The sequence below is a fragment of the Lepisosteus oculatus genome, chromosome 4 (assembly GCF_040954835.1).
Source record: "Lepisosteus oculatus isolate fLepOcu1 chromosome 4, fLepOcu1.hap2, whole genome shotgun sequence".
Taxonomy (NCBI): domain Eukaryota; kingdom Metazoa; phylum Chordata; class Actinopteri; order Semionotiformes; family Lepisosteidae; genus Lepisosteus; species Lepisosteus oculatus.
Genome location: NC_090699.1, coordinates 15,601,708 through 15,624,574, shown reverse-complemented (window position 1 = coordinate 15,624,574; position 22,867 = coordinate 15,601,708). Strand labels below are relative to the sequence as shown.

Sequence of the window (22,867 nt, the reverse complement as noted above, 5' to 3'; positions counted from 1 at the left end):
GGTATAGGGAAGTGGGATATATGGTTATGAGAGTAATTTGTAAAGCAGTGGGGTACAGGATTGGAGTGGGGTCACTGATGGTCACATTCAGAGTGGAAAGGGGGCGCAGGGGAGGGGTCAGTGATGTGAGAGAGGAAAGGGGGCGCAGGGGAGGGTCAGTGATGTGAGAGAGGAAAGGGGGCGCAGGGGAGGGTCAGTGATGTGAGAGAGGAAAGGGGGCGCAGGGGAGGCTCAGTGATGTGAGAGAGGAAAGGGGGCGCAGGGGAGGCTCAGTGATGTGAGAGAGGAAAGGAGGCGCAGGGGAGGGTCAGTGATGTGAGAGAGGAAAGGAGGCGCAGGGGAGGCTCAGTGATGTGAGAGAGGAAAGGGGGCGCAGGGGAGGCTCAGTGATGTGAGAGAGGAAAGGGGGCGCAGGGGAGGGTCAGTGAGCTGCGGTCAATCCACAGTATCTGGCTCCTCACCGGGTGTGTTTTTAGTGTCCAGCTCCACACTGAAGCACACGGTCAGGTTCAGGACGGGGCTCTCGGAGCTCACTCCCAGGCAGTCGAAGTGGGCCAGGGAGATCTGGGTCGGCTCGAAGGACAGACGCCCCCACACACTGAGGACAGGCCGGGACCTGGAGAGGTAGGCACAGAGCTCAGGAGGTCGTGTGGTCAGACAGGACAGTGTACATCGTGTCCGTGACCTGTGTCTGGACACTGGACAGTGGGGTGGTCAGTCAGGACAGTGGACATTGTCTCTGTGACCAGTGTCTGGACACTTGACAGTAAGGTGGTCAGTCAGGACAGCGGACGCCGTAACCGTGACCAGTGTCTGGACACAGGACAGTAAGGTGGTCAGTCAGGACAGCGGACGCCATGACAGTGACCGGTGTCTGGATAACAGTGCTGATTTACCTGAGAACAATCACATCTCCCATCGCCCCCACTGTGATGTCCGTCAGTCCGTCCGCACTCAGGTCCATCAAGCCACTGACAGAGTGACCAAAGTACCTGAGCCTAGGAGACAGGGTCTCTGCAAGGATATGCTGGACAGACAAAGACACAGAACCGATTTGAACCAAAATGCAGTGCTAATGCAGTCCAGTCAGTGTGTCTGTATGAACCCCTCTCTCTCAGTGCAGTGTTAATGTACTGGAGTGTCCAGTCAGTCAGTGTGTCTGTATGAACCCCTCTCTCTCAGTGCAGTGTTAATGTACTGGAGTGTCCAGTCAGTCAGTGTGTCTGTATGAACCCCTCTCTCTCAGTGCAGTGTTAATGTACTGGAGTGTCCAGTCAGTGTGTCTGTATGAACCCCTCTCTCTCAGTGCAGTGTTAATGTCCTGTAGTGTCCAGTCAGTCAGTGTGTCTGTATGAACCCCTCTCTCTCAGTGCAGTGTTAATGTACTGGAGTGTCCAGTCAGTCAGTGTGTCTGTATGAACCCCTCTCTCTCAGTGCAGTGTTAATGTACTGGAGTGTCCAGTCAGTCAGTGTGTCTGTATGAACCCCTATCTCTCAGTGCAGTGTTAATGTACTGGAGTGTCCAGTCAGTCAGTGTGTCTGTATGAACCCCTCTCTCTCAGTGCAGTGTTAATGTACTGGAGTGTCCAGTCAGTGTGTCTGTATGAACCCCTCTCTCTCAGTGCAGTGTTAATGTACTGGAGTGTCCAGTCAGTCAGTGTGTCTGTATGAACCCCTCTCTCTCAGTGCAGTGTTAATGTACTGGAGTGTCCAGTCAGTGTGTCTGTATGAACCCCTCTCTCTCAGTGCAGTGTTAATGTACTGGAGTGTCCAGTCAGTCAGTGTGTCTGTATGAACCCCTCTCTCTCAGTGCAGTGTTAATGTACTGGAGTGTCCAGTCAGTCAGTGTGTCTGTATGAACCCCTATCTCTCAGTGCAGTGTTAATGTACTGGAGTGTCCAGTCAGTCAGTGTGTCTGTATGAACCCCTCTCTCTCAGTGCAGTGTTAATGTACTGGAGTGTCCAGTCAGTGTGTCTGTATGAACCCCTCTCTCTCAGTGCAGTGTTAATGTACTGGAGTGTCCAGTCAGTCAGTGTGTCTGTATGAACCCCTCTCTCTCAGTGCAGTGTTAATGTACTGGAGTGTCCAGTCAGTCAGTGTGTCTGTACTAACTGTAAATTAAGTACAGTACAGTAAGTCTCTGTTAATTAGTTACTCTCCCTACCTGGCTGTACTGAGCCTTGATTCCATCTTCTCTGTCACCCAGGTAGATGTAGAGAGCCCCCCGGTGGTCATTCTCTAGAGGCGCCCCCACTGCCACATCATCGAGCCCGTCGCCATTGAGGTCTTGTAGAGAGGCCATGGCCGAGCCGAACCGGGAGAAGGGCGAACTGGTCGCCCCGCTGATGTTCTGAACCGGGGAGAGGAACCCCTGTGTGGAGAGGTAACGGCACATGACCATGGAGCGGGACAGGGAGTCAGTGCACATTCCTCCCCTTGCGCTGAGAGGACACATCCCTGGACTGCTCCAACAACAGCATTGTGACCGTGATGAATGGCCCATAGACACCAGGACCCCAGACATGAGCCATGGAGCTAAGAGAAATGGATTGCAGGTCATAGGAAGCCATTGGAATAGAACAGGTTCCTTCACTGTTGACTTTGTCTTTCCAGGACTCTACTCGAGAGCCGCGAGCCCAGAAAATAACAGGAACAGGTCAATCAGAACAAGGCTGGAGCTGCAGCACGGTTTCTCACTCTAGCAGGCATTCCCAGGGTACAGTGCGCTTATTATTCCCATCAAGTGCTTCTTGTCTGCAACACAAGCAGGTTACCTACAGCCTGAACATGTGTAAGAAGGCAGAGGGTCAGGCCACCTGGCCAACTAAGATTTGGATACCCGATTCGTTCATTTCTGGACATCTGGTCAGCTAAGATCCAACGTTACAGGAGGTTGTCTGTTTATTAAACATGAAGGATTAAGGGATTACTGTTGGTCTGTTAGTGAACTCTACTCTGTGTATTAACATATTGTACTGGTCTATAGTCTGCTATAGGGTATCACCACACAGAGCTCCATACTGTATTAGATCACACTGTTCTACAATATACTGTGTCAGTCTGCACTGCACTGAAATGGGTGTTTTTTCTATAAGCTATAATGTAGTGAGCCCTTTCCGACATCATACATTAGTAAACGGGTTATTCCTGCCTTCTCTGGTGAGCTGCTGTCCTCACCTCGTCAGCCACTTTGTACACAAACACCATCCCCTCTCTCTGGTCCTCATAGTGCAGTGGCGCCCCCACCAGGAGAAAGTCAGTCTGGTTGTCTGAGTCCACATCCAGGGAGCACAGCTCCCCTCCAAAGTAGGAGCCGATCTAGGATGGAAAGGGGGAGCGTGTTTCTATGTTTTCCGACAGCCAGTCAGGCAGCCCTGTTGCAGCAGAGACCACAGCCACAACAGCAGCAGAGAATCACTTTCACAGGGACTATGGGAGAAACTACAGGGGAGCAGGCATGCTGTAAAATGGGCAGCAGCAGAGGACAGCATGGAGCCGCAGTGGGGAGCACGAACAAGGACAAATAAAGCCCTTCTTATGGCGCTGTGACGATCATCGCTGCCGCCTCGCAGCTCTGGGGCCCTGGGTCCAATTGCTGGGGTTCTGTCTGTGGGGAGTCTGCGTGTTGTCTTTGTGTTCGCGTGGATTTCCTCTGGCTGCTCCGGTTTGCCTCCCGCAATCCAAAGACTGTGCTGGTGGGTGGATTGTCTCCGGGGAAGATGGACCCGGGTGCGAGTGTGCGTGTCTGTGTCTGTCCCGCGATGGACTGCTGGGACGCGCTCCAGCTCCCCCAGCCCCCCGAGTTGGCAGGGGCAGTTAGAGGATGGGTGGATGGATGGCTACTGCAGGGCACCTTTCCTACAGTTCAGCCTGGTGAGGCTAGATAAGGGTGAACTGAAGATTAAGATCTTCATTGTTTTTTGCAACAGGGGAGAGTGCTGCAGAGAGGATTTGCAGAGTCTACATGTGTCAACAACATGAACCGGAAACATGAAACCAAGCTGGCAGGAACTCCTGAGCCTAATGCAACTGCAGGAAGCTTGCAGCAAGAAGAGGAAACCGGGAGTTTCTCAACTAGGAAACCACACACCTACAGAACCCCACGCCCTGTGAGCACAGGTCCTGTAAAGGCTACATGCGCTGGCGCGTGCAGTCCTGCAGCTGATGGGACTGGAGCCAGGACTGGCCCCCACTTAGACAAAATTGGCATTGCAGTCTGAATCTATGCCCAGAGTTCCCTTCTGAAGAAGCTTCATTCTAACCCTTACCCTAACCGCCCAACAGGGAAGAGAGAGAGTCATCCACCCCAGTGGCCTGCAGCGCTGTCAGTGAGAGCTGTTGCCTATTACTTGCCAGCAGGGGGCACGATAGGGGTCGGGGAAAAGACGAATTCCTAATGCAAGAAACTGTATATGGCTCATAAAGTGATCTGATCCGATCTCTTTAATCTTATAGAGCACACGGGGGAGGATGTGGGCACTTTGTCTCTTTATCGCTCTCCGGATAGTACGGCTTTATAGTGGTGTATCACTCTAACTTCGTATAATCGAAGACAGAATGGTTAAGCTACCAAAGCGACCCCTCATCTGCGATCATTCTTGTGTTTTCAGTGGTCTTGCCGGTGCTTCTTCTGCGCTACCTCAGATTCATGTGATCAAGCAGGAGCTCACCCGCAGACCCGCCCTTGACTCCTGTCTCCGTCTAGGGCGCTGTAGCCCCTCCTGCTGGCTAGGCTGAGGGCTCAGGCACTCCGGGTGCGGTGACTGAGGGGTCCTGGGACCGGCGGCCCAACTCTACCTGTTGCCCCGACAGCCGGAACGCCTCCTCCCAGCGGGTGCTGCTTTCGGACTTCCGGAAGAGCAGGACGGTGCCCCGGTGTTCGGCGCGGGGAGCCCCCGCCGCCAGCAGGGAGAAGGGACCCCTGAGCCCGCGGGCCAGCGCGTAGCCTGGGCGGGAGAGAAAACCGCGGGGCGGGTCAGAGACGCCAGGGGGCGCCGGGCGCTCTCACACACCTCTCAGGCCGCTCGCGGGCCATGATGATGACGCTTCCGGCAGAGGGCAGCGGCCGGAAGCTCCCGCGGGTCTGTCCAGCCGGGCTTACCCAGAAGCCGGGCCCCCCGATCCGGTCCAGGTTTTCACAGAGGGGGAGCCGGCAGCTGGTAAAACCTGGAGCGGATCCGGACCGGGAGCTCCTCCGGGAGCCGCAATGCCTGCTGGTACGACCCGCCTGCCCCTGGGGGGGGCTGTTCGTCTCTGACTCACCCAGGTAAGAGTCTTCGGACACATTCACCGGGATGACAGGGGTCTCGGACAGACTGGGGGAGATTTCGCTGACGGAGCCTTGCCAGTTGTTGTAGCCCACCGCCCCCAACATTAAGGAGTCCTGAGAGCAGAGGGAGAGGACCGGTATCAGACACTCTGCGGACAAACACGCTCCATTGGCCCTGCAGCGCAGGTGTACTCTCCTGCCTCGGGCCTGGGAGAGAACGAGCCCCGCCACGGCTCAGACAACCACCAAATCTGACTCACTTTGGCTTCTTCGTATGGTCAAAAACATTCATTTTTAAGAACATTTGAAAGGTCATGAGATAGAGGGGGCCATGCAGCCCACCCGTCCTGTTTGGGAGTTTCTAGAGAGAAGTCAGGGTATCGGCTTTAACAGCACGGCAGGGCAGCTTGTTCCACACTCCCACCACCCTGTGTGCAAAGCAGAGCCTCCTGTCCTGACTGGAGGAGCTCAACCAGCTGTGTCTTGTAAGAAGTCAGAGTATCGGCTTTAACAACATGGCTGGGCAGCTTGTTCCACACTCCCACCACCCTGTGTGTAAAGCAGAGCCTCCTGTCATGACTTTAGGATCTCATCCAGCTGTGTCTTGTAAGAAGTCAGAGTATCGTCTCTAACAACATGGCTGGGCAGCTTGTTCCACACTCCCACTTTAAATGGTACAAGGTTGTGGAAGAGCTGCAGTCTGTCCCAGCAAGCAATCAGCACGAGGCAGGATTCGCCCTGGACAGGATGTCAGTCCATCACAGGGTAGACACGCACTCACACCAGAAGCCAATTAACCTCCCAGCGTGTCTGTGGAACTTGGGAGGAAACTGGAGCACCTGGAGGAAGCCTCTGCAAACATGGGGAGAACATGCACACTCCACACAGACAGCACCCTAGGGCCAGCATTGAGTCCAGGGCCCCGGCACTGCGAGGCAGTCACACTCACCACTGCACTACCATGCTGCCCACAGGGATAATATGGCGGAATTAAAACCGAATTTCTCCCACGAGGTCTTCCTTAGTGGGCGTCCAGGTGGCATCCAGTCACAGCGCTGTCCAGCGGCGGCTGGGAATGAGCTTTAATTTGTGCAGCAGAAGGGCTGGGAGAAGTCTCAAGAACACACGCACCCCCTGTCTCCCCCCCCGATGAGCTGCCCCAATGTCTCTTGGTGACCACTGCCTGAGAACCTCCCTACGGCCCACTAGCTGAGCTTGACCGGGTCACCTCCAGCACACACACCTCACTTCAGGGCAGGTTCTGGAGCAAAGGAGCTTGTCCGGTTCACGCAACGGGACCGCAGGCCGGGCGATGTCGCGGGCCGAGGGTCAAACCGCCTCGGGCCCGAGGCATTTCACACCCTGCCCGGTCGCCCCGTCTCGGCTGGATGTGTTTACTGGGATCCACTGGGGGGTGACGGGTGTGACGCAAAGCGTACAACAGCACCACCCCACCGTGGATTCGAACCCACAACCTCCTGGTGAGGAGTCCGGGACCCTGTCTGCTGTGCTACACTGCTACCCCGACTCACCTCGTTGTAGAGCGCGCTGAATCCGGTCTGGGACATCTCCTTCTCAAACTTCTTCTTGTTGGTGCTGCTCACACCTGCAGGGAAGACGGGGAGTCGGTCAGTGAGGCCGCTAGCCCAGGGGTGCGGATCCTGGACCGCACGCCGGGTTTTCGCTCCTGCCCAGTTCTCAGTTACACACTCAACCCCTTAAAGGACTGAATGACAGGATGAATGTGAACTGGTTGACTGCTTTCAGCTCCTAAAGACAAACACACACTCTCCATTAAGACTAAGACTGCTACGTTCTCAGTTTTAAGTTGGTTTTGTTTCTGGTTCAGCTAGATCATGCAGAATGGGAGGATTCTGACCTCTGATTAACCCCTGATCACTGGGCACAGATCACAGTCACTGGTTATCACACAGGGAAGATACTGTCTGACACCTTCTGACGGTGTGGGATTGTTCTGGATAGTTGTAGGCTCCCAGACAGGCTCCTGGGAAAAGGGGGTCAGAGGACACTGACGCCTCACAGCTCCTCTGCTCTTGGCTTCTTCAGGGGAGCCGGCAGCTGGCAAAACCTGGAGCGGATCTGCATGTGGAGATCCTGCTAGAGCCGCAGTCCTTGCCTTGTATGCATGTGGGATTTCAGGGCTGTCGCGTGGGCTGAACAATTGGCCAGTTTCTCAAGGCTAACACAACCCCCACAACCAGTGAGTGCTCTGTGGTTATGTCACGATCGCTACTCCTCCTCTTAAGGGGGATATTCCCGCATATTCAAGATGGCGGCGCGCATGGACGCAGCGGCTTCATTAGCTCTCGGATGACTTGATTACATGTTATTTATGTTATGTTATTACATGTTACTGTTATTGCTATTGTGTAACTGTCTATTGTCTTATCTTCTGTCCTATTTATATACTGCACCTGAGTGACTAATGAGAAACACTTTTCATTATACTGTGCACCTGTGTATGTTTAATGACAATAAAGTTGAATTGAATTGAATTGAATTGAATTAAGGGCGCTCCAGCCCTTCCTCGTTTTCCCCCATTGCTTACACCTGTTCCTTTGCCCAGCCCCTCTTTAGTTTCACCTTTAAAGCCAGATGCAGGCGTTTGCTTGAGGCTTCTCATTGAATCTCCTTTTGTGAGAGCCGGGGTCCTGCAGTGTCTGGCTCCGTCATGGTTTTAGTTTCCTGTTCCTGATTCCCTGCCCCGCCGGTCCCGACCTGACCCGGTTCTTGTTTTTAATTACTTCGGATGGATCCCCTGGTCTTGGACTCAACCTCCTGCTTTGGATTCCCCCTCTGGTTTTACCCTTGGATTGTTGGCCCTGGATTCACTCCCCCTGGCCACCTGCACTCCTCAGACACCCCCCCCCCCCCCCCCGTCTCCAGACCCTTCTCCTGCATGACTATTTTCCTTAGTGTATCCTCACAATTCCGCATCGTGTGGTCCGCATAGGGCCCGGAAAGAACTGTTTGTGACAGGTTAGAAGCTGTGGGGCGGCTGTTGTGCGTCAGGAAACACCCGCTACCTCGTGTAAGAGGGCAACAGGGTCAAACAAGATGGTGGCTCTTGTCTGAAACTACAATACCCAGAAGGCACTGGGGGGCCATCCTCAGGCACCTGCCCAGTCGGAGGAAGACGGTCAGAGGAAATCTGAGATTACTGATCAGTGGCTGGGGGCTGGCTTCATTTTGGTTACCTGACCCCACTGCTACATTGGTTGCACTCCAAGATGCTCCCTGATCCTCATACTGCCTTCTTAAATACTAAACAGCTTCCTGCCTACATGCAAACCATTCTTTGCACCATAGGTAGTGGCACTGAACCAACACAGCGCCCTCTAGAGGCATGTACTATAATAATAATAATTGCTTACACTTATATAGCGGTTTTCTGGATATCCCCAGGTAATGGGGATCCCCTCCTCCACCACCAGTGTGCAGCCCCACCTGGATGATGTTACGGCAGCCATAGTGCGCCAGAACGCTCACCACACACCAGCTATTAGTGGGGAGGAGAGGAGAGTAATGAAGCCACTTCATAGATAGGGATTATTAGGAGGCCATGACTGGTAAGGGCCAATGGGAAATTTGGCCAGGACGCCGGGGTTACACCCCTACTCTTTTCAAGAAAGGCCCTGGGATTTTAAATGACCAAAGAGAGTCAGGACCTTGGTTTTATGTTTCATCCGAAGGACGGCGCCCGTTTACAGTATAGTGTCCCTGTCACTATACTGGAGCATTAGGACCCACATGGACCGCAGGGTGAGCGCCCCCTGCTGGCCCCATTAACACCTCTTCCAGCAGCAACCTTAGTTTTTCCCAGGAGGTCTCCCCTCCAGGTACTGAACAGGCTCACACCTGCTGAGCTTCAGTGGGCTGTCAGTTGTGAGTTGCAGGGTGATATGGCTGCTGGCTTTGTACTGTACTGTACTGTACTGTACTGTACTGTAATGTGCTGTCACTGGGGAGTGTGCGTCCTGAGTCTCTAACAGGTGTGGGAGTTTCTTGAGCTCTGCAAAGTCCAGGTGCCCTTTGTCTTTCCCCTGGCCGAATTGACTTCACTGAGCTGTTTGCCTTCGAAGTCCAGTCCCCTCTGAAGGTGCAGCACAGGCAGATGGCCCTCCCCGCCGCCTAGTGGCAGGACCGCGACAGTGAGCAGGAGCCGGTACCTTCAATGCTGTAGATCTTGTTCTGCAGGTTGTCCAGGACATTCTTCAGTCCTCCGTAGTTCTGGATGTAGAAGGTGTTGTTCTCTTTGGGTTCAGAGGAGAGTTTCTTCAGGTTTCTGAGGTCGAGATTCCCAACCTGTCGCAAAGAAAAGCCCTCGTTATGCTTTACTGCTCCACAGATTTGAGCTGCAGATGTAACTGGAAGGCTCATTCACTACACTTCCGGGCAGTTCGCACACGGGTGTCAAAGGATTAGTGTTACAGTAGTTTTTCTCATTTGCACCCAAACTGCTTTTGAAACTATTCTCTCTTTAACAAACAAACAGCACAAAACGTGATCAAGCAAATAATTCCAGAGATAAAAAAGAACGACAAAACAACCCAAAACACCCAAAACAATACACAACAAACAACATAAAAACACACACAAGGAAAAGGAAAAAAAAACTAAATAGAGCATTAATCAATAGTCTTCTGTCCAATACAGTTACCAGAACTTATTCATTATTTCCCTGTCTTTCAAGATGAAACATTTCTATTTTTTTAAACCCCTCAATTTTTTTAACTCTTCTATCACATTTTCCCCCAACATAATCTTTTCCAACATATAATAATGTTCTGCAGTATGCTTAAAATAATTTAATATTCAGGAACAAGTCAAAGGTCTATCCCAGGCCGAAAGGAGACGAAAGGAAACACAACATTTCGGCTGTGGAGCCTTCTTTTGGTGTGCTTTATTCAATATTTTAATTTAATAATAATTTCATATTCATATATTCATATTCATATATTATATACCTTTGGAAAGTAGTGGTAGTGTATTAAACACAATCTTACAATCCATCCCAAGATCCCCGAATATTATAACCTGCAGTGTAACCGTGAAGTTGTCTGTTATAGGAAGTAACCAGTCCTGTACTGATACTCAAAGTCTGTCCACTTCTGGAAAATACCAAAATGAGGGAAATGAATCTTCATCATCTTCACCACAAAACCAACAAATACAAGATTCTACAACACCGCAAATGCTTGACATTTTTTTGTAGAAAGAAAAGTATAGTATAAATCATCTTAAACTGAAGTTGTAAGGCAGAGTTTATAGTAGTCCCGTGAATCAACTTAAACAGCGTTGCTTAAGGAACAGGAACATTAAACAGCTCTTCCCAAAACCTGAAAAATGTATGTGGAATAGCATATATATTGTTATTATTATTTCTGAAACATATAGTCAAGGTTTCTATAGGAATAAATAAAGAGATACAGGACACTCCTGTCTTACTCCACTCGTCAGTTCAAATCTTTCTGATAAATATCCACTTTTTTTGCAAATTTACTTATGGGTTTCAGACCCAGTGCCTCAAGCCAAGGACAACAAGAGCTACCAAAATTAACATACTGCAGACATCTAAACAAATGGACCCGCTTCAAATTAGCAACAGTATTTTTCCAAATCTGCACTAAATAATAACCCTGCGCATCTGTTCATTTCCATAACAATCTACAGGATCAATGTATCACCAATATATCAACTGTCAGTAAACCCCCCTTTTGGTCCTTTGTATGTATATTTTATCAGTCACTATCCTGAAGCTAAGAGCCAAACATTTAGATGAAATATGATTATCACTGCATAATAAAGTCAAAGCTCGTCAGTTTTCTTAACTGAATCATGCTTTTATAATAGTGAAATAAATCCCTCCCTCGGCGTGGGAGAGAGTTCCTCCAATTTGAAAGCCTCTTATCTCAGTTAAAAATACTCTATACGGCTCAGTCAGGTGCCCATCTCAGCCTGGAGACTTTCCAGGACAGAAGGACTCTACTGCTTGAAACGATTGTTCCTCAGATGTCAAGCCATCACAACTAGCCTTTTGATCTGAAATCTGACAAAAACCAGCTATTTTGCCCCATATAACATCTTAAATCTGGATTTCTTAAACCTGCACATATCAACCAAAGCCGAGGAGGACAATAAATAAGAAATAGTTCAAAATGTCACCTGAAGAAGACTCCACAGCCGAAACGTTGAGTTTCTTTATCTTCTCTTTCAAACCCTTACTTGTTCCTTTGCAGCCTACGCAGACTGATGCCACTCCCTGCGTGAACTAGATTAAAATGTGTTTGGGTGTGGATTATATTGGCTAGCTCTTTGTCTATACACATGAGTCTTCAAAACAGTATTAAAGCCTCCCCCCATTATAGAACAATCAACTTCACACTTCACGTGTTCCACGTATTATTTAAAAAAGGCAGCAGCATCGGAATTTGGAGCACAGACGTTTGAAAGATTAAAGATAACTAAGTGATCGATAGAAACGTCAACCAAAATCTGTCTGCCCTCAGAATCCTTAATAAATGTGTGTATAGTACAGTACATGGAGCAATATTTCCTATTAAAATAGGCTCAGTTCGGTTTATTGTCAGACACACAAGTGCAAGGAACTGCTTATTTGCACATGTGGCTCCTATACAGAGACATTAAAGGAATCGCCAAAAAAACATAAACTCAGAACAGCAGCAGCAACAACAACAAGTTAAATAACGTTAAAGAAAAGTCAGAGAAGCAGTGTGGGGAAAAAACACATCAGTGTGCGCCAGTGGTCGGGGTCGGGTTCAGTAATCTGACAGCTTGCAGGACGAATCGGTCTCTGAATCCGGAGGTTCCTGCCTTTATACTCCTGTCACGCCCACCAGAGGGAAGGGGAGAACAGTGAGGAACCAGGCTGACTGGTGTCCTTAGCCATACTGCCAGCCCTCCTGAGACAGCGAGTTGTAGAAATGTCTGAAACAGAGGGGAGCTGTACTGCAGCGAGGGGCCGGGCCGACCCGATCACCCCCTGGAACAGCATTCCGCTCAGACGACGAGCTGCTGCCCAACCACACTGTGATCCCGCACGGGAGCACACTCTCCATAGCGCACCTCCTAACCTGCAAGTACCCCTTTCATAATAGAGCCACACGGCCGAAACGTTGTGTCTCTTTTCTTTTCCTTTTTTTCCTTTCAGCATGGAATAAAGCTTTACTTGTTCCTAAAATACACCCCTCCCCTCCTGTTCCTTCCATTTCAGTTCATCTTCTTCCACTGGATGGCTCTCTTTTGGAAATACAATATATCACATTCATTCTTATCCCCGAGCCCAGCCCAAACGTCATCTCTTTTACTTGCAGGATGAAGGCAATTGGAACTTGCAACACCTTTTAATCACGGAAAACTAGAAATAGAGCAGTAATAATTACAATATACTTGCAATATATTGCTTTTCTCTTCTGACTCCCATTCCTATTTTTTCTTATTGGAGTACAGAAAAAGAATTGGACTAAACAGAGTATACAAATCCTTGTGTCAGGGCACAGTGACTCCTCTCCTACATTCGTGACCACAAGGTGAGGAAAAACTAAACAAACACGACATTAACAAACGTGTCCGAACAGAAAAAAACAGAAAGACAAACGACAAATCAAAAATGAAAAATTAAACCTATTGTTCTGTAGAGAACTTTGAGACGCACGTTTTAAAGGTGCTATTTACAAATGAAGTTTTTTGTTATTATGAAGAAAAACTCATAGAAGCTGTTTTTAATAAACTGAGACTTACCCCAATCACATAGCGAATGATGCCTTTATTATTCAGAGTGTCGACGATGTTATAATCATCAAAGTCAGTGGGGTCTCCATCTGTGATAATGATCAGGACCTTTGTGCCATTGTCTTTGGCTCCAGCTGTTTTGTTGTACAGAACATGGTTCCTGTAAGACACGCACAAAGGCACCTCTTCAGTCACACTCCCTTTTGTGGGACACACCCCACTGGTCAGACACAGCCCTGAGACACCCCCCCACCCCGCCTCAATTGAGATGCACCTTATTCTGTGGGACATGCCCCCTCAATTGAGATACGCTGTACTCTCTTCTGTGGGACACACAGCCTGTGGTCAGACACACCCCTGAGACACACCCCCTCCTGTGGGACACACCCCCTCAGTTGAGATACACCACCGCCTGTGATCAGACACACCCCTGAGACACACCCCCTCCTGTGGGACACACCCCCTCAGTTGAGATACACCTCCTCCTGTGGGACACACCGCCTGTGATCAGACACACCCCTGAGACACACCCCCTCCTGTGGGACACACCCCCTCAGTTGAGATACACCCCCTCCTGTGGGACACACCCCCTCAGTTGAGATACACCTCCTCCTGTGGGACACACTGCCTGTGATCAGACACACCCCTGAGACACACCCCCTCCTGTGGGACACACCCCCTCAGTTGAGATACACCACCGCCTGTGGTCAGACACACCCCTGAGACACACCCCCTCCTGTGGGACACACCGCCTGTGATCAGACACACCCCTGAGACACACCCCCTCCTGTGGGACACACCCCCTCAGTTGAGATACACCTCCTCCTGTGGGACACACCGCCTGTGGTCAGACACACCCCTGAGACACACCCCCTCCTGTGGGACACACCCCCTCAGTTGAGATACACCCCCTCCTGTGGGACACACCCCCTCAGTTGAGATACACCTCCTCCTGTGCGACACACCGCCTGTGATCAGACACACCCCTTAGACACACCCCCTCCTGTGGGACACACCCCCTCAGTTGAGATACACCTCCTCCTGTGGGACACACCGCCTGTGGTCAGACACACCCCTGAGACACACCCCCTCCTGTGGGACACACCCCCTACAGACAGACACACCCCCTTCTGTGAGACACACCTGCTCCAGTTAGACCCATGCCATGGGATACATCCAGTTAAGCTAGACACGTTTGAACAGCGAACATGAGACATATCCTCTTCCACGAGACCCAACCCATGCAGTGAGGCACCTCACTTCCACGACACACAGCTCCTTCTGTCAGATATGCCACATCAGTGATGTGCACACAGATTTCACTGTGCTCTGAAAGGCGTCAGGGGCTCACGATCGACACCGATTTCTCTGTGTTTATCTCAGACTTGTTTCACTACACTTTCTTGGCCCTGAGTGCTATTTTTGTTCTTGGGGGACGAGTCCTGTCCTCTGTCTCTAGACCACCTAAGACAGCAGTCCACAAGGCCCATCTAACCTCTGGTTTCTAGCAGCTCATTGATTGGAGGATCTCCTCTAACACGGACACCATGAAAACGAAGAGGATGGAGGCTTACACAGTGAAGTCCAGAGCTTCGTGGGTGTTGGTGAGAGATTTCATGTGGCCCGCGTCCTTCAGCAGCCCTGCAAGGTTCTTGCGCTGCTGGTACTGTTCAAAGGTGAACTCCGTCCGGAACGTTGTGGAGAACTGCACCGCAGCGAACTGGAGGGCAGTGACACAGAGAGAAACGTCAAGGAACGCACAAGGAATACAGACAGACGCGTCTACGAGCCGGCGAGCTCCTGGACGCCACGGCGAAACACAACAGGTACGGTCTTGCGGTCCCTTCACATCATCCTGAGACCCGGAAGCAGACAGACCCAGAGTCCACGAGCGACTGCAGACCAGCTGACTGTAAAGTTCGGTCCGGGGTGCTAGAAGGCGGGACACACACATATCTACCTATCCGATGCCTTCTGAAGAGACATTACTTCCCACGTTCCCATGTTTGTGTCCAATGCCTGTAAATACGCCAGTGCCACGACTGAACGCTAGCTGGACAAAGCAGCTTTCGGTGACTTAATAAAGGGAAAAGGTGCAGTTAGTCAGCAGGACTCTCCCAACTCCCAGTGTTGTGTCACTGCTGTCACGATTGTAGCCCTCCCCCTTAAGGGCGCTCCGGCTCTTTCCCGTCTGACCTGATTTTGTGCACCACTACGCTACACTTGATCTTAGCCAAAATCTCGCCTCCTTCCAGCCCCCCTTAAAAGCCGCCCCCTGACATTAATCCGGGCTCTGCTCTGGTTTCCGTACCAGGCGAGTCTGGGACCTGGAAGCGCCTGGTCCCGTCCAGGTTTTAGTTTCTGTTCCTGCTCCCTTTCCCGTGCCGGTTCCGACCCGGTTCCCATTTTTAAATCTTGTTGGTCTTGGATGGACCGCCCGGTTTGGGACATTTGGATTCCCCCTTGGATCTTCTCCGGGATCGTTCGCCTCGGCCACACCTCCCCCGAACACCAGCGCTCCAAGGCCACGCCCCCTGTTTTCATTCCCGTTTCCTGCATGACTCCCCCCCCCCGTGTTTCTGCACTTTTCCCTGGATCGTGCCGTCCGCATAGGGTCCGTTCATTACAACTGCGAGATCTCGTTAACACTCACGCCCATGCCGGGCCGATCATTGTGCCCAACGGCCAGGGACTCGCGATGCACAGCGATGCAATCTGGCACTTCAGCGATGTCACGATCACCGAAGTCAGTGGGGTCTGCAGCCGTGGCGGTGATCAGGACTGGACCGCGGACCCCGGAGGAGCAGACTGCAGCCGCCGCGGCCTCCCACTTGCCTGGATGGAGGAGTTGGTGAGGTTCCTCATGATGTCCACGATGAACTCCTTGTTCTTCTCGAAGTCGGCGGGAGTCAGGCTCTCCGAGCCGTCAAACAGGAACACCAGGTCTACGTCTCTCTTGAAGCAGCCTGGCCCACAGGGAAAACACACGTCGGGAATTCGGCCCTGAGCGCGGCGCGGCGCGGGGCGGCAGCGTGGTGCCGCGGTCAGGGCCGCACACTCCAAACGGGAAGGTCCTGGGTTCGAATCCCAGGTGAGACTCTGGTATTGCACAACGTGAGCAGTTCACGGCACTGAATCACTCCCGTAAAACACATAGCTGTGAAAATGGCAAATTTCAGTTGCTCTGGATTAAAACAGTGAATAAATAAGTGAACTATAATACTGGAGTTTTAAGGAAGAATGGTTACAAATGAGACCTTGTAGCCTGTTTGGTAGCTGATTCCAGCTGTACATGAAGAAATAAAAGTATGTGCCTGTTCACAACTCCCACCACCCTGTGTGTAAAGCAGAGTCTCCTGTCCTGACTGGAGGATCTCATCCAGCTGTTTCTCGAGAGAATCCAGGGTACCGGCTGCAACAAGATGGCTGGACAGCTTGATCCACACTGCCTTCTCGCTCACTGGGCTGGAAGAAGTCAGGGTACTGGACCGAACACCACAGCGCTGACTCCTGCCTGGAATTACTCATTGACTGTGCTGATGATTTAACATGGGCAGCCGCTCACATGGCTGGGTGTTGTCCTGGAGCAGCGCAGGCGGGGACTTCAGCCCAAGGTGAACAACAGCTGCGTGGCAGCCTGGGATCCAAGCCCACTCAGCTGGTGGCCCCACTCAGAAACATGCCCCCTCCGCGGCGAGTGGGCGGCCCTTACCCTGGTAGGAGGGGGTGAGGTTGCCGGTGAGCTGCAGGTGCTGGTCGAACTGGTAGCAGATGCTGTTCAGGTACATGTTGGAGGCGCAGCCGTGGGCCAGGGAGGGGCTGCAGGTCTGGGGGGAGAGTCACAGGTCAGATCTCCAGAGCCACACAGCAGGGGAGCAAGGGGCAGGGGCGCTGAGGAGGAGCAGGTCTGGAGGGAGAGCCACAGGTCAGATCTCCAGAGCCACACAGCAGGGGAGCAAGGGGCAGGGGCGCTGAGGAGGAGCAGGTCCGGAGGGAGAGTCACAGGTCAGATCTCCAGAGCCACACAGCAGGGGAGCAAGGGGCAGGGGTGCTGAGGAGGAGCAGGTCCGGAGGGAGAGCCACAGGTCAGATCTCCAGAGCCACACAGCAGGGGAGCAAGGGGCAGGGGCGCTGAGGAGGAGCAGGTCCGGAGGGAGAGCCACAGGTCAGATCTCCAGAGCCACACAGCAGGGGAGCAAGGGGCAGGGGCGCTGAGGAGGAGCAGGTCCGGAGGGAGAGTCACAGGTCAGATCTCCAGAGCCACACAGCAGGGGAGCAAGGGGCAGGGGCGCTGAGGAGGAGCAGGTCCGGAGGGAGAGCCACAGGTCAGATCTCCAGAGCCACACAGCAGGGGAGCAAGGGGCAGGGGCGCTGAGGAGGAGCAGGTCCGGAGGGAGAGTCACAGGTCAGATCTCCAGAGCCACACAGCAGGGGAGCAAGGGGCAGGGGCGCTGAGGAGGAGCAGGTCCGGAGGGAGAGCCACAGGTCAGATCTCCAGAGCCACACAGCAGGGGAGCAAGGGGCAGGGGCGCTGAGGAGGAGCAGGTCCGGAGGGAGAGCCACAGGTCAGATCTCCAGAGCCACACAGCAGGGGAGCAAGGGGCAGGGGCGCTGAGGAGGAGCAGGTCCGGAGGGAGAGCCACAGGTCAGATCTCCAGAGCCACACAGCAGGGGAGCAAGGGGCAGGGGCGCTGAGGAGGAGCAGGTCCGGAGGGAGAGCCACAGGTCAGATCTCCAGAGCCACACAGCAGGGGAGCAAGGGGCAGGGGCGCTGAGGAGGAGCAGGTCCGGAGGGAGAGCCACAGGTCAGATCTCCAGAGCCACACAGCAGGGGAGCAAGGGGCAGGGGCGCTGAGGAGGAGCAGGTCCGGAGGGAGAGCCACAGGTCAGATCTCCAGAGCCACACAGCAGGGGAGCAAGGGGCAGGGGCGCTGAGGAGGAGCAGGTCTGGAGGGAGAGCCACAGGTCAGATCTCCAGAGCCAGTACCAGGGGAGCAAGGGGCAGGGGCGCTGAGGAGGAGCAGGTCTGGAGGGAGAGCCACAGGTCAGATCTCCAGAGCCAGTACCAGGGGAGCAAGGGGCAGGAGTGCTGAGGAGGAGCAGGTCCGGAAGGAGAGCCACAGGTCAGATCTCCAGAGCCAGTACCAGGGGAGCAAGGGGCAGGGGCGCTGAGGAGGAGCAGGAGGAAGAGGAGGAAGAGGACAAGGGGTGAACTAGAAGAGGGCAGTGGGGTGAGGAAGAGGAAGGCAGTGGAGTTGGGCAGTGGGGTGAAGAAGAGGAAGGCAGTGGAGTAGGAAGAGGAAGAGGGGAGGAGGGCAGTGGGGTGAAGAAGAGGAGGGCAGTGGAGTGATGTTAGAGAGAGGGGAGGAGGGCAGTGGGGTGAGGAAGAGGAGGGCAGTGGAATAGGCTGAGGAAGAGGGGAGGAGGGCACTGAGGTGAGGAAGAGGGGAAGAGGGCAGTGAATGAGGAAGAGGAGGGTAGTGGAGTAGGGTGAGGAAGAGGGGAGGAGGGCAGGAGGGTGAGAAGGAGGAGGGTAGTGGTGTGAGGAATTGGGCAGGAGAGTGGTGAGGTGAGGAAGAGGGGAGGAGGGCAATGAGGTTAGGAAGAGCAGGGTAGTGGTGTAGGGTGAGGAAGAGGAGGGCAGTGGGCTTGGGTGAGAAAGAGGAGTGCTTGGGGTATAGTGAGGAAGAGGAGGAGGACAGTGAGGAAGAGGAAGGAGACTTACTGTGAGCTGAGGGTTGCTCCCCATCCTGGCAGCAAGGGACAGTCCCACAGCTTTCACTGAGTCCATGACCGTAACTAGAGAGAAGAGAGAACAGCTTTTCACAAAAAACACACCACAGTCTGAAGCAACTGCAGGAGACCAGCGCCACCTTCTGTCCCACCCGAGAGACAGACAAGAGAACAGCACCACCTTCTGTCACACGCGAGAGACAGACCGGAAACCAGCGCCACCTTCTGTCACACCTGAGAGACAGACTGGAGACCAGCGCCACCTTCTCTCTCACCTGAGAGACAGGACCAGAGACCAGTGCCACCTTCTCTCTCACCTGAGAGACAGGATCAGAGACCAGTGCCACCTTCTCTCTCACCTGAGAGACAGGACCAGAGACCAGTGCCACCTTCTCTCTCACCTGAGAGACAGGACCAGAGACCAGCGCCACCTTCTCTCTCACCTGAGAGACAGGACCAGAGACCAGTGCCACCTTCTCTCTCACCTGAGAGACAGGATCAGAGACCAGTGCCACCTTCTGTCACACCTGAGAGACAGACCGGAGACCAGCGCCACCTTCTCTCTCACCTGAGAGACAGGACCAGAGACCAGACCCACCTTTGTCCTAATGTGATGTAGTGTACATACTTGTCATTGACAAGGGACAGAGCATCTTCTGATCTGACCTTGGGTTCTTCAATACAGTTTGCATGTTCCCTCTGTGTTCATGGGAGTTATCCAGGTGCTCTGACTTGCTTCCTCTTTAAAAGATACACTGGAGAAGGGGTGGGTGGGCAGTTAACACATTGCCCCTATTTGCACAAGTATGTGTGTCCTGTCCCACAAGTAGCTCTGCCTTGCACTCTACCGGGCTGCTGGGAGTCTTACCTGGAGTAAGGTAATAAATGACAGTCGGATAATGGCAGAAAGGATACAAGGCCTTTTCTGTTTCGGTGCTTTTGCTCTCTCTCCCCCATTCAAATTCAGAGAGCTTTATTAAGAGGAGTGCTGAAATACTGCGCTGCCAAAGACATAACAGCAAACAAGACCTTCCAAATATTAAAAACGCATTGCGAGACTCTCCCTCTCTTCATTTGGGTTGTAAAATAGAAGCAAAAATGAGCTCTCTGTCCTGACAACCAATCTCATACACGGATTCCTGGTAGGCTTTTGAGATATTAAGCCGACAAGAACAGAAGTGAATTTCTGAAAGGTAGAGTTGGACTTTAAACCAGGTGTATGTTGTAGAGACTCTTGCTTTTGGCAGAGCATGCCCTGTGTGCCTAGTCCTTCAGTGCCCTCATAGCCAGGTCAAAACTCCCCCTCTCTCAGTTGGTATCTCTAAGTCACAGGAGAATCAGGGAGCTGTCCAGGACGCTCTCAGGGGCAGGTTACCTTCATTTAAGATAAGCTGGCAGGAGTTTGGTTCGTAAGCACACTTGTAGATTCCTCCAGTTCTGTTGTCTTTTAATGGAGCGCTGACGATGATCCTGAAACACAGAACAAAGGGTAGTCAGACTCCCTCAACACACTCCTCTGAAAAAGAAATTTAACAACATTAAATGGTCACAGATGAGAGGAAGCTGTTGGGCCAACCTAAATGCTTGGTAGCTTTTGGTTAATTGACGCCATGATCTCATCCAGCTGTTCCTTCAGCGACATGACAGGGCAACTTGTTCCACCTGCATAGGAGGCTTTACATTACACAAAGGGTGGTGGGAGTGTGGAACAAGCTGCCCGGCCTTGTTGTTGAACAAGCCGATACCCTGGCTGCTCTCGAGAAACAGCTGGATGAGATCCTCCAGTCAGAACAGGAGGCTCTTCTTTACACACAGGGTGGTAGGAGTGTGGAACAAGCTGCCCAGCCCAGTGTGTTGTTAAAGCTGATACTCTGACTTCTTACAAGAAACAGCTGGATGAGATCCTGCAGTTAGGACAGGAGACACTACCTTACACAAAGGGTGGTGGGAGTGTGGAGCAATAACAGAGATAATGGCCGGGTAATTGGCCAGGCTACCAGAGAGAGAGCGACCCTTATAGATGTTGAGGCGTGGGCTGTTTTGTGCCTCTGCAGACAGGAAGACAACCCCAAGCAGAACAAGCAGACATGGGTGCAGATGAATTCAGGAGCCGAGCTGTGTCGGTTCTCAGCGCGCCGCTGGTCTCGGCGTTGGGAAACGGCGCAGCTCGAGAGCGAGCTCTTATCTCACCCTGCAGCGCCGAGACCTCTCACACTCGACAAACAGCCGTGTTTCTCACGAAGTCCGCTGGGCGCGCGTGTGTGGGTGTGTGTGTGTGTGGGGGGTGGGGAGGTGGAACGTGAGAAAACATGCACGTCTGTGAGTTCACCTCAATTTCACCCTATTCTTATCTTGCAAAATCGACTGCAGGGCCTCTGCAGACCCCTCATGGGCCCCTCACGGAGTCCGAGCTCCCATTCAGCCCTCCTTGCACGTTCCCTCGATCGAGGGGGGTAATTACATGAGCACATAAGATGAGAGGAGGATAATTGGCCCTTCCAGCCTGTTTGGTATTTGGACGTTAAATGATCCCCTCAGCTGCTTCATGAAGAAAAATCAGGGTATCGGCTTCAAAAACATGACTGGGCAGCTTGTTCCACGCTCCCACCACCGTGTGTGTAAAGTAGAGCCTCCTGTCCTGACTGGAGGATCTCATCCAGCTGGTTCTTGCAAGAAGTCTGGGTATCGGCTCCAACAACAACACGACTAGGCAGCTTGTCCCACACTCCCACTACCCTTTGTGTAAAGTAGAGCCTCCTGGTTCATGTTACTCTGGGAGAGTTTTATAGCCATTAGGAATCTGAAGCCGCACTAGCGAGGAAGTGTTTTTATTAGAAAGGTCTACAGCTGGATCCACCGGCAGAGAATCTCTCTCTCTCAGAGAGCAAACTGAGCTCCAGGGCCCAGAGCTCACCGCGGGATCACGTCGCAAGCAAACTGTGACCGGGATTCCCAGTGGCAGGGCACGGGTAGCAGAGTGCCACCAGGGGGGCGGTAGGGCTGGGATTAGGCAGCCCGGGCTATCTTGCAACAGAGCGGGAGACACACTGAGAGAGAGGAGATCACGAGAATCCCTTAGTAATAAACACACACAACAGGACAGGAGACACAGTGAGAGGAGATCACAGAGAATCCCTTATTAATAAACACACACAACAGGACAGGAGACACAGTGAGAGGAGATCACAGAGAATCCCTTAGTAATAAACACACACAACAGGACAGGAGACACAGTGAGAGGAGATCAAAGAGAATCCCTCATTAATAAACACACACAACAGGACAGGAGACTCAGTGAGAGAAAGAGGAGATCTCAAAACATTCTTGTAAAAGGAACCTTTCTTTTAAACTATTGAGAAAGAGTCATCTAATTTGGCTTGATTTCAGCAGCTTTAGTTCCCCAGTTCCGCTGTTGCAATTTGACTCTGAGTTCAACTTCTGCTTCACTTTTATGTATAGTGATTCTCACTATTACATTGAGCCAAACATGTCAAAAAGTCCCTTGCTAGTTAACTGTTTAACTGTTTCGCCTCTGTACTGCATTTTTAAAGACAGGCCCAAACTGTCTTTATCATGCTCTTTATCACCCTACAGGGAGTAGGGTAGGTCAATCCTGAATGACTGCCATTCAGGAGGAACATGCAGACTCCCCCCAGACACTCACTCGCAAGAGCGCCGCACACTACCAGGCTGCGGAGGCGTGCGGTTTCGTTTGCACCCCCTCTGACGAAGGTTTTTGCACCCGTCTGCTAAACGGGCCCCTGGTGTCAGTAAAGCATGAGGCAGGCGAACTCAATTCACAGCACAACAGTGTGGTAAGAAACCACAAGAAACTGGCATCAGTTGCAGCACAGTTGCAGAACCCCCAGACCTCAGTCATGTCCACTTGGAGAGTCGGGATCACAAACAGCCCCCATCCAAGCTGTGCTTTCTGTAGGTAGGGCATGCTCCTTACAGAATCCGTAAAGATTTAGACAGGGGTGTTTGGATGCTAGCTAGCTAGCTGCGAACGAGACTCTGTGACCTGTCTTTGGGTTGGTGCTGTCCAGTGTCATAATGCTGGCAAGTGGCTAATTTAAGCCGTAAACCAG

The 22,867-nt window shown here is 52.2% G+C and overlaps 2 protein-coding genes across 3 annotated transcripts in view; one reads left to right on the top strand and one right to left on the bottom strand.

The window, feature by feature from the left end:
- The window catches only part of LOC102689789 (butyrophilin subfamily 1 member A1-like), a 402,034-nt gene that overhangs the window by 184,891 nt on the left and 194,276 nt on the right, over positions 1-22,867 (top strand). The window lies entirely within an intron of this gene.
- The window catches only part of zmp:0000001082 (integrin alpha-M), a 57,868-nt gene that overhangs the window by 12,259 nt on the left and 22,742 nt on the right, over positions 1-22,867 (bottom strand). For both annotated transcript variants that reach the window (XM_069188028.1, XM_069188027.1), the window contains exons 3-16: positions 20,152-20,246; positions 18,769-18,842; positions 16,756-16,870; positions 15,879-16,009; positions 14,618-14,763; positions 13,053-13,203; positions 9,461-9,596; positions 6,803-6,876; positions 5,264-5,384; positions 4,799-4,947; positions 3,179-3,319; positions 2,166-2,372; positions 897-1,027; positions 462-616 (exon numbers count right to left, since the gene is read on the bottom strand). In XM_069188028.1, the coding sequence (XP_069044129.1) occupies positions 462-616; positions 897-1,027; positions 2,166-2,372; positions 3,179-3,319; positions 4,799-4,947; positions 5,264-5,384; positions 6,803-6,876; positions 9,461-9,596; positions 13,053-13,203; positions 14,618-14,763; positions 15,879-16,009; positions 16,756-16,870; positions 18,769-18,842; positions 20,152-20,246 (1,826 nt within the window). The remainder of the gene's footprint in view (positions 1-461; positions 617-896; positions 1,028-2,165; positions 2,373-3,178; positions 3,320-4,798; positions 4,948-5,263; positions 5,385-6,802; positions 6,877-9,460; positions 9,597-13,052; positions 13,204-14,617; positions 14,764-15,878; positions 16,010-16,755; positions 16,871-18,768; positions 18,843-20,151; positions 20,247-22,867) is intronic.